The 15,611-nt window shown below is 37.9% G+C and overlaps 1 protein-coding gene across 1 annotated transcript; it reads left to right on the forward strand.

Moving 5' to 3' along the window:
- Window positions 1-6,614: 6,614 nt before the first annotated feature.
- LOC141246894 (large ribosomal subunit protein bL25-like) lies at window positions 6,615-7,855 on the forward strand. The gene is given in 5 exon segments (XM_073669167.1): window positions 6,615-6,864; window positions 6,867-7,030; window positions 7,429-7,537; window positions 7,540-7,557; window positions 7,635-7,855. Coding segments are annotated over 5 exon segments (762 nt in total).
- Window positions 7,856-15,611: the final 7,756 nt, after the last annotated feature.

Consider the following 15,611-nt stretch of genomic DNA (forward strand, 5'->3'; position numbering starts at 1 on the left):
GTCCCAAATTTTGCATCTTCTACATCATAAGAGCCATTTTCTCATCTTGATGTGTCCATCGGGTGTTTTGGACCGTTGCAACTCGTGAAAAGCTCGTCCAAACTCTCCAAACCCTCATATTCCATCCTAGCATAGTCGACATCCATGTCATCCGTCTCATCCTCCTTCTTAGCAGGTCGTCCAACCTACAATCCTGCTAGAGCTCTAAGATCACAATCCTCGTATCTCACCTCGGATAAGGAAACGGCTCTCGTTGTGGAGCTCTAGAGTATCGACCATGAGACCCAAAGGTGTAGTGGTGGTGGGACTCGTAGGTTGAGGGATACCACTCCGCATCCTCTAGAAGTATTCCATCCTCTGCAAGTAGAATTTGTACTGCTACAAAACTGACCTCTCTCTAGGGTGTTCTAGGCCAAAGTGCTCACTGATCAGTGTAATCATGATGCCAACCGAGATCTTGTTGGGGCAGTGTCCCTGGAGCTTCTTGCGGGAAAAGAGGAAATGCTTCCTCCATGGCACAATCGCATTTCTCTGAGCCATCATCGTCCACATCCATTTGAGGTCGGGAATATCGTTCACCTCTGAATGACCCATTAATGTCATCCTAATCACCTTGTGGATGAGACAGAGGAATGGGAGCGGCCATGTGTAGTTGTATTGTGATTTGGTGGTGATGCAGGTCGCATTAGTAGAACGATGCCAAAAATCAAACGGTCTGGGCTCAGCAACCCACACGGTCTTGGTCAGGGATGTGGTGATCAAGGGTCGAGTTGAGCTCATGTCATGCAATCGTGTAGGTCGTTACACCCAAGAAACAAAGTGATTGCGCTCCTTTTAGATCAACAACAAACTCAGAAACATGGCTCAAAAGTCAGGGCCGTCTTGTAGTACAATCCGCCTAGACCGCAGCGCTGCAACATCATGATTATGCAATCCTCAATCTCGTCACCATGTCATGATCGAAGAACACCATCGTTTATATCTCTCAAGCGTGGATGTTTGTCATTCCCCCGGCACTCTCATCGTGCCTTCGTGGTGCCTTCTCCACTGGACCACAGCTCGAGCTCGCTTACAAAACCTTGGCTCTTGTTCTGCACATTGAGTTTAAAAATTAAAAAGCTCTAGTCTGGGAAAAATTACCAAGAGTTGGAAGAATGGATGTCTCCTTTAGTGAGGGTTAGTTGTCTTTCGATTGTCTTTGAACTTGAAAATCTACAACAAGTGGTCGTCGCTATCAAGGGAGTCGCCTTTCGATCAAAATTGATTTTTGCAACTAAGATCGACGGTTGGCTTTCATGAGGGGTGGTCGCCTTTTCATTGTTGGTGAATTTTCAGGATTATTGGTGAGGATGATCGGAAGTCGCCATCGTTAGAAAGGCGGTTGCTGTTACAAACCTTGGAGAAGTAGAAAATGGCTTTCTCGGGCTTGAATCTTCACCAAAATGCTTGCTTCTTGGGCCTAAAATGTAGATCGGAGCTAGGTGAATCCAATTGAGGTAGTTAGGGATCAATGGGAGGATAAAATAGGCCGGTAAGTGGAAAAGAGAAAAATGGTTGTCACTGCTACAGTAACGGCGATTGTCGTCGGCTACTTCTCCGACACACAAAAACCTTCAAAGCATGCAAAGGATGGTGTGAATGGCTTGTTTTAGGGCGGTGGAAAGGTGTTTTCAATGGTACTTTGTGAGGGGGAGCTATGTTTGAGCGAAAGAGAGGGAGGCGGAGTTTTTCTAGGTTTTGCTTGGGAGTGTTTCGGGTTAGCGGGATAGGAGAAGAATGAGAGTATATTGACGTTTTTAATCCTTGCAATCTCCCAACTCTCAAGCATCTCATCGATAAAAACGCTCCCCACTTAACTTTCCTTTTTCCCCTCAATTTTTACTTCTCGGTTCTTATCTCAAATCCCTTATAATATATTTTTTTTAGATTTTTCAATTTTTTTTCACATGTCTATTATGTTCACTCTATTTTTTGTAGTCTCTCAATTCTTTTGAAAAAAATATTCAAATTTTTTTCACACAATACCTCACTTTCATGTTCCGAAATAAGATTTTCAAAAGAAGAGATGTTTTCATATCTTTGTAGCTTATCATAGTGGTGGTTCTTGACTCAGAGTAACTCAATCTATACTAAGAACGGAAGCAAAACTAATCTAACTAAAAAAATAAAAACTACCTCAATCGGGTTTCCTCCCGAAAAGCTCCTTATTTAAGGTTGTGGCTTGACTCTCATTAGAGCTCAACTATTATTTCGACCCCGGGCCTTGCGGGACCTTCACTCGACACACCTGTTTGAATAAAGAATTTATACCTTGGTGTGGATGCTCATGTTGGCATTTCATCATAGGCTTTTTGGCCTTTTCCTTGGACTTCTCATGTGCTCCCCCAACACTTAAGCTTTTCGGAAGAACGTTTCTTGCTCTTCTTCTCATCCTGCACATCAAAAGGGGAACTAGGTTCTCCTTGCAAGATAGTCCCAGTGGGGAGACTGTCTAAATCACTAATTCCTATGAGTTTTACTTCACTCATACCGCTCTCTATAGACTTGTGCAGAGTAGGTTCGATCGTATCAATCCACAGAGGAAATGAATAATGGAAGTGATGGTGATAGTCTTATAGATTATATAATCAATGGTCTTACCATCACACTCCATAGTCATCGAACCCTCTTGCATATCAATGATTGCATTAGTGGTTATTATAAGGGTCTCCTTCGAATGATAGGTACCACTTTCTCGTCATAGTCCATCTTAAAGACGTAAAAGTCAGTGGGGAAAGTAAAACTCTCCCACACTAACCAATACATCTTCCACCTTCCCTAGGGGAAGGATGTTGGACCTTTCCACCAATTCAATGGTGACCACTTGTGTTGCATAGAGGACCAAAATTTAAGACTCATATAAATAAGAAGGGAAAATGTTTATTGATGCACCTAAGTCAATCATTGCTCAATCAAACGACTTGTTACCCATTGAAACTGGGATAGAGAACATGCTAGGGTCGTCACACTTCTTTGGTAAGCATTTTTCGGGAATGGTTGACGCTTGTTCACTCACGGTCTTCTTTTTCATAGATCTCATGTCATTCTCCTTCTCACCTTTTTTGATCTCATCCAAGATCTTCACCGTATGAGGGTGGGCTCTCATATTCTCGAACAAAGACTTGTTTTCCTCGACATCACTAAACATCTCTAACATGTCCTTGTGGCTCTTCAGCGGCCTCATGCGATTAAATGCAAATGGAAATGGTGCAATCGGGGCATAGGTATTAACAATTCTAGAAACTGAACCATCTTTTTCACACTTAGAATTTTCTGGTTTGGAAAGAGAAGAGGGGCAGTTGTCGTTGTCTAAGGGCGGTCTCCCTATGGAATTTTGAGTTTCGTAGGGAGCTCGCCTTTTATGGAGGGGCGGTCACCGTTAATTATGTCCAATAAATTTTCATTTGAACGGTGATTGTTGTTAGCAGAACGACGATTTCCTTTTAAGAGCTCAAAAAGTACAAGATTTCCATCACCGTAAGGGCAATTGTCCTTAGTTGAGGGGTGGTCTCCTTTCTCTGCTACGGAGTTACGCTTGAATAGCGGTCGCTGTTAGTGGAGGGACGATTACCATTTGAGACTTCCTCTTCATTCTAGCTCAAACTCAACTCAAATTCATCCCAAATTCCTTCAACGTCTAATTCTTCTTCCTCAAAGCTAACAAGCATAGAATTTAATTGCGAATGTCGGGGTTCTTCTCCTTTTATGAAGGGGGTCGACCTGAGATTTGATGTTGAATCTGCCTCACAACTTGGGACAATTGATTGTGTTGTCGTTCAAAGTTTGCTTGAGTAGCTTGTCGATTTGCTTGAGAATCTTGCTAACTTTCTCGTAATTTCACATTTTCAGCGATTTAGCTTATTGATTTTTTCATTAATCTCAGTGTTTCTCTGCATTAACGCTTGTATCGGTGCTTGAGGTCTAGTTCATAACTCAAGTTTTTACATGATAGAAAGTAAAATTAGATACTAGTACGACATGTCTGCTTCAAAGAAATAGAATTATACAACCATATACAATCTACTCTAAAAATAGATAAATCAAATCAAATCCTAGGCTATCATACTAGAATTCAATTAAATAAACCAATAACCATTCAATTTAAGAGACAATGAGACAACCAACGCATAGGTAAAAATTGGATAAACTCACATCAATAACTACTGAAAGTTCAACTTTATTTTACTAAGAAACGGGAAATTAACTCTTCATACCGGAGTGCAAAAAAACAAAGTTTTAGGACGGTGGTTGTGTTCTTGTTCAATGCTAGAGTTATAATATTTTTGTGACAATTGATAATTAGGTTATAAAAATCCTAATAACCAAAAACACTACAACCCAACTTTCCTAAATTAATATAAAACTTAAAAATAAGTCTTCTAAAAGAAATAACTAAAATAATTCAGAAACAAGTAAACAAGGAACAAGTCCTCGGACAAACTTTATTGCGCAACAGAATTCGTTGTTAGTGAACGGCGACGCCTCTTTGTGACTTGATCGAATTCTTCTCTCGAACTCGAACGACAGTCTCCCTTCGATCATCAACTTGCTCCTTCAACTTCTTCTCTTGATTTTTAATGAATGTATTCTCTTCAACTCTTCAACAGTCTATGTAGATCTCATAATCATCACAAATAAGCATAAATAGTCAGCACATGAGATGAACCAAATACAGAACTATAACTCAAATCTATCTATGTAATACTAAAGCAACATGAAAAGCAGTTTATGTGTCAACATCTCATCGATTTGGACAAATATCGTCTTCTCATTAATTCTGAATAGTTTTTTACACATGTCAAATTTTAAGAGAATTATTTTTTTATACTATAGCCACATGACATCGAATTTGACATACATGTGATAGAAATTATGAATCTTACCTTTACTATTATGTGAGAAGAATTCTCTGACTTAAATAAAAGGAAACAATGTAATTATGAGAATAATTATTTTTCAGTTTTTTTATTCCGAACAGGGTACACAATCTTTTATCTTATACAAGGAAAAATCAAGCATGTTAAGAATCGAACATTATCTTTTATATTTGAATATAAAATATCATATAAAGAAAAATGAGAAAATACTATTACATAGAATTATAATTACAAGGGAAAGTATTATGTAAACAAAATCACTATTTTTTATTTATAAGAAAGATATTTACTTATATTGTGACACAATATGATATCAATTTTATTAGTATTATTTATTTATATATTTAAAAAATTATAATATATCTAAATTATTTTATTTTAAACATAAAAGATTGGATAAAAACATGTATATCAATATGGGTGACATAGTGAACTTCGATGAAGAAGAATGTGGTTCAGATGGAAAGTTGTTTTCTAGGCGATGGTCGAAGGGAAAGAAAAGGCTTGTAGATGAAAGATAAGGAGATCGGAATGGCGACTTGTAAAAAGCATTAGTATAGTCTCAAATGGACAAAGTCAAGAGACTCAAAAATCAATCTCAAGGCAAAAAAATCCAGAATCAACCAAATACGAAAAAATGTACGAGGCAAGTTGGTGGCGGTTAAGAAATATTTCAAGAATCCTATATTAAAGGAATAAGGTTCTTCTTAAATTAAACCGTGAAAACTGTGTAGCGGAATCTTACTATTCAAATGGTGAACACAGAATATTAATTTATAAACTTAGGATATTAATTTATAAAAGAATTTAAAAATAAATAATAATAAAATAATAAATGACGCGATGACATTTTCTAAATAACTCATTTTCTTTAGATTACTTCATATTCACATATTCATACTTGGACAGCAAGATTCGTATGTCGAGTTTTTAGCCACCTTAAAGTCCTGAAATGCATGTAAGGATGGAGTGAATTGTTTGGGTTAAGGTTAATGATAATGGTTGATGTTTTGGCGGAGAAGTTGCTCCCTATACCCTCTATCCTGAGTTCGATCCCATCCGATATCTCCAAATTGGTTGAACTTTCAGATATTAAGGCCTCGTTTGGTACATTTTACTCAGTAACAGAAACGGAAAGGAAACGAATCTAGACTATTTTTATGTTGTTATTCATTCGTCGAGGTGGCTTCGCGACTTGTGACGCAATGCAAGATGGTCGTGTGATTCCCTTCGTCAAGGGTATTTGAAAACCCCCTCGTATTTGCAGAAACAAATACCCTTGCCGAAAAGAGTCATATGACCATTTTCTGGTGAGTTGCAAGTCGTGAAACCTCCTCGACAAATGAACAATAACGTGAAAGTTGTTTAAATTCGTTTCTTTTCCGTTTACATTTCCGGAAAATTATAACAAACGGGACCTAACTCTATCAAAGAAAAGGAATGATCAAATCATGTGTTCAGATGTGTATGATAAAAAATGGATGTAAAATGCTGGGTGATGGGTCTGAGATGTAATAAGCCGTCTTATTTTGGGCCCAACAAATTCCATCCATCATTTTCCTTCCATAGCGAGTAACCAAACCGATTCCGGCTCGTCTCACTCGCTCATCCCCTAGACTCTCTGCTTGAGCCTTTCCTCCAAAACCTTGCAAACCCTCTCTCTCTCTCCCCCTCCTTCAACTGAACAAACAGCAGCAGATGTTGCTTCGACGGCCTCTCCTCTCTAAATCCGTCGCCCTCCACCGCCACTTCTTCCACTCCGCCGCCGCTGCTCTTCCCGCCGATCCGGATACCCCTCTCACCTATCTAGAGGGCTTTCCCAGACCCGACCCTAAATTCGACGAGATTATAAAAGCAATTCCCAGGTCCGAATCTGGAAAGAAGAACGCAGCTAACGAGCGAAAAGCCGGTCGCCTCCCAAGCATCGTCTTCGAGCAGAAAGATGGCCAGTTGGCGGAAATAAGAGGCTCATTTCTGTCCATACTAATCAGATCAAAAAGCTAGTTAATCAATGCGGTCGCTCCTTTTTCCTTTCCAGGCTTTTCGATCTCAAGATCCATCCCCATTTTGACTCCGATGAGATCATTGAGAATGTCCGCGTCTTGCCCAGGAAGGTATGCTTATCATTTGTTTCCTGTCGCTTCCAGGCTTGTTTTTATTCAATTCACGATCTGTTCATGGAGTTTTTCTCTGAGATTTTGCTGGCTGCTTCGTAGAATATAAATCTTTCCTAATGAATTCCGAAATGAAAATGCTAGTTTTAGGGGAGGAAAAGACTTCAATGCTCAACTAAAATATCAAATCTTTCGTTCTGGGTACCAGTACCAGATCTCTCTCTCGATTTTGATTCTACTGGCTGAATGGTGGCTTTGTAGCTGTGTTGAAATTGAACAATTTAATGTAGTTTTCTCTTGTACATTCCACAGCACAAGGATGAGATTGAGTTTGAATTTCATAAGCAAAATGAACTCTCTGTCTGCTCTTTATGTTTCTGGTTTTGTTTGTGGAGCAGATCCATTTGCATGCTGGAACAGATGCTCCATTGAACATCACGTTCATAAGAGCTCCTTCTGATGCTTTACTGAAGGTGGACATTCCTATAGTTCTAAGAGGAGAGGATGTCTCCCTGGATTGAGAAAAGGTATTCTAAAACTTGTAATAGCAAATATTTTCATTTTGAAGAATGAACATATTTTTTTGGTTGCATAAACATTGCAGGTTCATATCTTAACTTCATCAAACGTACTGTTAAGTTCCTCTGCCCAGCTGATGTCATCCCTCCATACATCGACGTTGACCTGAGTGAGTTGGATGCTGGGCAGAAGATTGTGATGGGACAACTCAACGTTCATCCAGCATTGAAGCTTGTACAATCAAAGGATGAACCTGTTGTTAAAATCATGACAGCTAGAGTCTCTGATCAGAAGAAATCCAAATAATACGTTTTGAACTGTAAGATGAACACATTCAAATAAGCGTCAGTCCTAAAGAGTTTTCTAGTCTCCTTGCCTGCTCTCATTTGAAGAATTAACTTATTTCTGGCCCTCGGTTAATCATTTGGTACATTTGGCTTTTAGATATGTATGTTTTAGTTCTATAGGCCTTTAGCTTCGGCTCATTATGCCTTATTTTGTCACTCTCTGAAACTGAACCAGCTCTTGCAGTTAGTTCCAGTATCTTTGATTCAAGCGGATTTGAAAATCTACAACGGTGATATTTCAAGTATCTTAGAATCATATTTAAAGATATATGTATCTTAGAATCATATTTAAAGATATATGTACGAGTTTTTTTATTGTTTCAGTGTAATGATTAACTTTTAGTAGTATATGATATTCACTCTTACATATTTGTGAAAGAAAGTTATACATGTAATTTTAGTTTTCTCTAATTTATAATTAAAAAATAACATAACTTTTCAAATAAGATTAACAAGAAAAGAGAAATATAAAAGGTTAATTATGGTTGTGAATATTAGGGCTGTTCAAAGTATGGTTTTAACCGAATCCGAACCGAACCGAATAAACCGAAACCGAACCGAACCTATGGTAATTTGGTTTGGTTGTCAGTTTGTATATTTTTGAAGTTCGGTTTTCGTTCGGGTTCGGTTAAAACCGAATAGCCGAAAACCGAAATCTAAAATCCCTAAATGTAAAAGACTAAAACCTAAATCTAAAATCCCTCATTCCCTCCCTCACCTCTCACTCAGACTCAGACCTCAGTAGACAGTAGTCACTCGCCTCGCTCAGACTCAGAACTCATTCCCTCCCTCACCTCTCACTCAGACGTCAGTACCCGACGGACCAATGGGATTGGGCGAAGCTCTCACCTCTCTGAGCCTCACTCGCCTCGCTCAGTCCGGCCGCCGCCGAATGGGATTGGGCGAAGCTCAGTAGTCGCTCACTCTCAGCCTCGCTCAGGAATTAATAATAGGTTCGCTCTAACTGCAGTTTGCAAAGAACTATCTATGGCTTCCACCATATCTTGTATATCTTCTTGGTATCCTAGAATTATGCTTGTGAGATAGTTTTTTGTAGGTGTGTTCTTCTGACTATGGGTCGGTGCCTTTTTCACGCTTCTTACCTGCTTTATCCTTAATGGACTGTCATCACACACTAGAATATGAAACCATTTGTGGATTGAATGAGTTTAATATCCTTATAGCTTATGGGAACTGTGATACTAATTTAGACAGATTGATCTCTTTGGTGTCTCCTAGTGTTTTTTTAACCATCTACACTAGGCACCTAGGCAAATATATACCTGATGTTCAAATAAATCAGCTGAAGGTAAAGGAAACTCGCAGTATTCACAAGTAACAATCATCTGGGGACAATTTTCACCTTTATGAATGTCTAGAGTCTCTCGGGTCACTGTTTCACTGCATAAAGAACAAGCTACCTGTGCAATGGGACACCATTTTATGTTTCAACAATCACTACTGCTTAGATTATCTGTCATTGTTACAGACAAGAACAAATAGAAGACTTGGGTCTAGAAGAATTTTCTTGTCATTTAGGTTTCAAAGCTTAGAGATTTATGTCAGAACAAATTTGAAATTTTTCACAGTTAAATTGGATAATCTTACAGAACTAGTCACTTACTGGAGCATGAATTCGTGGATAATTTTATGGTTGGTTGTGTTTGACCTTGTTCACGTGAGCATCTCTTTATGTATGATATGCTCTAAATTGATGATAGATTTAATTTTTTTTATGTTTGTATATACCCTCTATCCAGTGGCTGTTTTTTGTTGCAGAGAAGTCATATCTTTTGATATTGAACTATCTATGGTCTCAATTATATCTGTTCTTAAACTTGCTCAATGGCACTGTTACTTTTTTTGTTTGAGGTCTCAATTATATCTGTAATTGAGGTCTCAATTGATAGCTCCAGAATGAACTTGCTCAATGCACTGTTACTTTTTTTGTTTGACCAGTTAACCATCAGATTCAAAACGTGATTGAGGTCTCAAGTGTGAACCAGTTAACCACGGATAGACAATCTTCCAATGTGAGTATTTTATTTTTTTGTTTGACATAAAATTCTACATTTTATTTTTAAAATGAAATAAGTTGATCTAATATTTGTTTTTCATTTTTCTTGTGCAGATGTCGAGCTCTCAGACTCAATCCACAAGAAAGCGAACTAAGTCATCGAATCCCTCATCTTCTAGCACTCAAATTGAATCTCGAGAGATGATTCACTCACTTGTATCTGAGAATTCACCTGATTGTGACTTCCATGACGATGAGGATAATGATGTAGATGACGATGCAGAGGATCTTCCATCAGGTGGTGAGACTGTAAGAGAAATGAATGAGATTGTTGAAGTTGAAGATACTACTCCATCTCTCTCTCCTTCAAAGTCTTCAAAACCAAGGAGGACTAAGACAAAGAAGATGCAAAAGAGAGCTCCTTGTTGGAAGGATTTTAAGGAAATAAAAAACAGCGAAGGGGAAACTGTAAGGGCTGGATGTATGTATTGTGAAGTCACCTATGCAGCCAAAGGAAAAAATGGTACTTCAAACATGAATGCTCATGTGTTAAGATGCAAAGAAAATCCTGCTAACAAGAGCAAAGGTATTCAGCCTAAAATTGTGCTAGAGAAAGTTGATTTGGATGGTAATTGCAAGATGAAGCAGCATGTTTTAGATTTAGACGTATTGAGGTCTAAGCTGTGCAGAATGGTAGTTGGAGAAGAGTTGCCGTTTAGCTTTGTGCAGAAGCCTCTTGTCAGAGATTTACTTGAGTATGCAGTTCCTACACTTGTTGTTCCTTCACGTTCTACTGTCACTCATGATTCTCTTCGGATGTTTGCAGAAGGACGTGATAAGTTGAGGTCTTTTCTGAAGAGCAACTCTCAGAGAGTTTCTTTGACTACGGATACATGGACTTCATCTAATCAAAGGGTGAATTATATGGCTTTGACAGTGCACTTTCTTGATAATGGGTGGAATTTGCAAAAGAGGATCATTAACTTCTGTCCTATTAATGGCCACAAGGGTGAAGACATTGCTAGAGATGTGGGAGTTTGTCTGAAAGAATGGGGTTTAAGTGCAAAGTGTTTACAATGATGGTAGACAATGCGAGTGCCAATGATGTAGCATTTGTTAAGTTGCAAGAGATGGTTCAAAAAGGTGGTAGTAGCATTAATGGTGGAAAAAATCTGCATATTAGGTGTGTTGCGCATATTGCTAACCTTATTTTGAGGGATGGATTAAATGAACATGATGCTTGCATTAATAAGATTAGGAATGTTATCAAGTTCATTCGAGCCTCACCTTCTAGAGTCAAAATGTTTAAGGAGGAAGCAAAGAGGATGAAAGCTGAAAGTAGTTGTGCACTGATATTTGATACTCCTACACGTTGGAACACAACTTATGTGATGTTAAATGTTGCTTTGAAGTATAAGAGTGTGTTTCCTCAGCTAGAGACTCCAAAAGATGATAATGATGAACCGATAGGACATGTCACGGATGAGGAGTGGGATCAAGTTGAAGTTGTTCTTGCTTTCTTGAAGGAGTTCTATGATTTTACACATAATGTATCCGGGTCTTCGTATGTGACAGTGAGTAATGTTTATTTACACATACCAGGGATTGTGAGCTTGTTGAATCGGTCAATTGAAAACAATGAGCCTGCTTTTAAGGCTATGGCTCTTAAGATGAAGAAGAAGTGTGACAAGTATTGGGGTGACATTGAAAAGATGAATTTGCTTATCTTTATTGGAGTTATGCTTGATCCGATGTACAAGTTTACCGGGCTGAAATTGACACTTCAACGATTGTATGGAGAAGACAGAGGAGCAGAGTTTGCCACCAAGCTTAAAGAATATGCAAAGGTTATGTTTGAGGAGTATAGGAATATGTATGTCCCTTCAGCTTCTTCTGAATCTGGGTCGGTTAGGAGCTCGTCTATGGGAACAAGTAGTAGAGACAAGTCATTTGGAAGTAAATCACGTTTTGCTATGGATATTGCTAGTGATTTGCTCAAGCTTACCGAGTCTGGTGGTGCAATGAATCAAAGTGAATTTGATCGTTACTTTCATGATAGCAATTGTTATGAGTATGACGTCTTGACATGGTGGAAGTTGAATGCACACCAATTCCCTATTCTTGCTAGAATGGCTCGTGATGTACTTGCTATCCCTGTCACTACTGTTCCATCGGAGTCTGCCTTCAGCACAGGAGGTCGAACTATTGATGACTTTCGTAGTTCATTAGGTAGTGAGGTAAGTTTTCTCTAACTACATGTTTACTACTGATTTTTATAGTTTTTTGTACAGTTTTGAACTTATAATAGTTTCTTATTATTCTGACGAGGTTAGACGGTTGAAGCGTTAGTATGCACACATGATTAGATTCATGCTGAAATGAAAGCTCTTGAAAAGCAAGAAACTTTATGGGATGAGCTTGAAAGTTTAAATGAGAAAGAGAAAGTTGCTGAAGGTATGTTATCTAACGAGTAATAGCTATTGATTAGTATAAAAGTATATGATTAGGCTAATTATGTTATTACATTTACATTTTAATTATTTATTTTGTTTGTTAGATTTAAACAAGCTAAAACTCAATGGTTAAAGTGATGAGAAGAGGTGTTGTGGGTGAGATCAGTTTTGCTTTCAACACAGGTAATAAAATTGATTCTGACTTTCTGAGAGAGAGATAAACTGAAATTGTCAAATTGGTGTTTGATAGTTGATACTGCTGTTTGATACTGTTGTTTGATAGTTGATTGAGCAGGTTTACTACTGATCTTCAATTGGAATTTGACTTGTATTCAATTGAGCAGGTTTACTACTAATCTTCAATTGGAATTTGGAAACAATCAAGGAAGTGAAGGAACTGATATTGTAATTTTGAGCAGTGCACTTTTGACTTTTTGAGCAGGTTTATGAATTTGTAATAGACTATTACATAACACGTTACACGTTTGATCTATTAATGACAGTGCACTTTTGAGCAGGTTTATGTATTTGTAATAGCAAGCTTTTGAGCAGGTTTTTTCCGTTTATTCGGTTTAATATGCACAAGTTATGTTTAATTTAGAATTTTTAAGAAGATTAAAGCTATATTTAAATTTATTATTCGGTTCATTTGGTTAATTTGGTTTATTCGGTTTTCAATAATTCCAAAACAAAACCATAAAACTTTATTTGGTTTATTCGGTTAAACCGAAAACCGAACCGAACAAAACCGAAACCGAAACCGAAACCGAACCAAACTAAACTAGTTCGGTTCGGTTTTCGGTTGGCATTTTTGCCTAGTTCGGTTTTCGGTTCGGTTCGGTTAGGTTCGGTTCGGTTTTAACCGAATGAACAACCCTAGTGAATATTATCATTGTAAAGTAAGAGTATTATATAACAAAAATAACATTTTAAAATTACCTATCATATTCAAGGTGAGTATTATCATCAAGGATGCTCTTATTGTCTTGAATGTACGACATTAATTATGGTAAGTAGCGTTATGACTACTAAATGATTGATGATTGTCAACGTTGGCACATAACCTTAAGGTCAATATCGAACAATGTGGAAGTCTCGAAAACTCCATATGTACGTGTATACTTATGTTGCAATGAATCTATAACTAAATGTTAGAACGAGTAGAGCGAGGATAAGAGCTAATGTTAACGACCTCTTGACTCAAACCTGCGGGATTACTAAAAGAGGAATACCATTTTCATAAACAGGAGAACTGGAAGAAGGAATATATGATTCTTGTTGTTGGATTACACTTCGGTCTCGCCTTTTATACGAGCTGGCAGTTGCTTGTAATAACTAACATAAAAACTCTGCGTTTTACTGTAATATAACTCCCCCAATAGACAAAATGGGTATTTCTGGAGTAGGTCGTAAAAGAATTCCCAAGATGCTTCTTAAATTGACTCCTTAGACAATTTGACTAATAGCTTTATGGCCGCCATACCCTTCATGTTTATCATTTTCCTTTCCAGGATTTGCTACGGTTCTCGTTTAAATACGTTTTAAACCACATAAGGTAGATTCCTCGATGAACCTGCATGCTCTTAAGTTGTGACACATGGAAGGTTGGGTGAACATGACATGATGCAAGAAGATCAAGTCTATAATGGTGGGTCCAAAGTACTTGGTGCAAGTTTATGTGAGTTGTGATTGACCATTGATTTCTGTGTGTACGAAGGTAAATTCATAAAGACCCAATGTTCTAAAAAAATCCAAGGTGGTGACGGGGTGGCCTGGCGTACTAAATGGATTAACTTTTTAGTGGACGAGATTATAGAATTAAAAAATTTGAAGGAAGGAAGGAGGAATTTTGGAATATATTTAAAAATTCAAAGGTAAAAAAATAGGCCTGATTCTATCCCACCCTATCTCATCTGGAACCTGCCTAGACCCTTATAGCATGCCTAGACCAGTCTAAATGACCGACTAGCCTACCTAAGCAACCAATTCTTAGAATGCCGTCTAGTCATTTTTGATTTTGTATTAATTGGGATGCGGGAGGCACGTCTAGTGCCTAGGTACCACCTAAGTGGCCGATTCTTCCGTTTTTTAGAACAATGCAAAGACCAAATCACTAATTGTTAAGCTTTTCTTACATCTGTGCTTTGCTGCGGGTTCCATTCTATGTTGAGCACGTAACAAATGGAATTTTAAAAGTTGAATCGTGTTTCTCTTTCCTACATACCTTTGGCTATAGTATCAACCTCAGACTCACCAGAAAGGTATGGAAGATGATGCGAGGGACACCACCCATAATCTTCCTCGTAAAGAGTGACTTGTGTAGCTAAGTAAAATGATGTATTATACCAATATTTGGCTAGTGGCAACCATTTGATCCACAAGAATGGTCTATCGCTTGTTATGCATCTCAAGTATGTTGTCAAGCAGCAATTTACTACCTCCGTTTGGCCATCAAATGCACAGAAACGAGAAATAAAAGTAGGTGATAAAGTAGCTGGAAGACATGGAAATAAGGGTATCATTTCAAAAATTTTACCTAGACAAGATATGCCCTATTTGCAAGATGGGCACTCGACCAGTTTAGAGAGACCCCTTGTAAGGTGAATTTTTTTTGACAATTTGTTATGCAATGTTGAATTACAGTCGCTTAAAATCGAGTTAGGGAACCCGTTTAATTAAAAACAATATTTAGAAACACATACGCCACTGATAGTGTTGAATAGTGGTGCTTAAGAGGCATAAAGTGTGCTACCTTACTGAGTAAAGTAACAACCACTAAGATGACACAATACCCAAATGATAAAGGTAGACAATCGGGATGTCAGAGAAATATCATACCATATAGAGCTGGGAGTGGTTGTAGAAGACTTGGGTATGTTTCCGTATCATATTTGCATTGTTGACAGGGTAAGTAACTTCTAATAAACCTATGTACATAGTTGGAAATCCCTTTCCTGTAAAATAGTCCTTTTACTTTGTGAAGTGTTGAGTCTCTGCCTCGATGTCCTCCCATACTTGAACTATGTAACCAGGAGAGAATTGAATTACGCAAATTTGTGTCATTAGAAACAACAAGCTTAACCTTTCTACACAACAAACTGTGACTTCGTGTAAAATGTATATTGAAGTCCAGTTTGGCAATCAAAGTTGTAATCTCCTTCAACGTTTTAGTTAAGTCGAATATGGCTTGGATTGGGCTCCTAATTAAACCCCATCAGATTTTGTCCAAGCCTATAAATATATAT

Source organism: Phyllobates terribilis, unplaced genomic scaffold (assembly GCF_046119375.1).
Source record: "Phyllobates terribilis strain yellow unplaced genomic scaffold, ASM4611937v1 Scaffold_2705__1_contigs__length_111801, whole genome shotgun sequence".
Lineage (NCBI taxonomy): Eukaryota > Metazoa > Chordata > Amphibia > Anura > Dendrobatidae > Phyllobates > Phyllobates terribilis.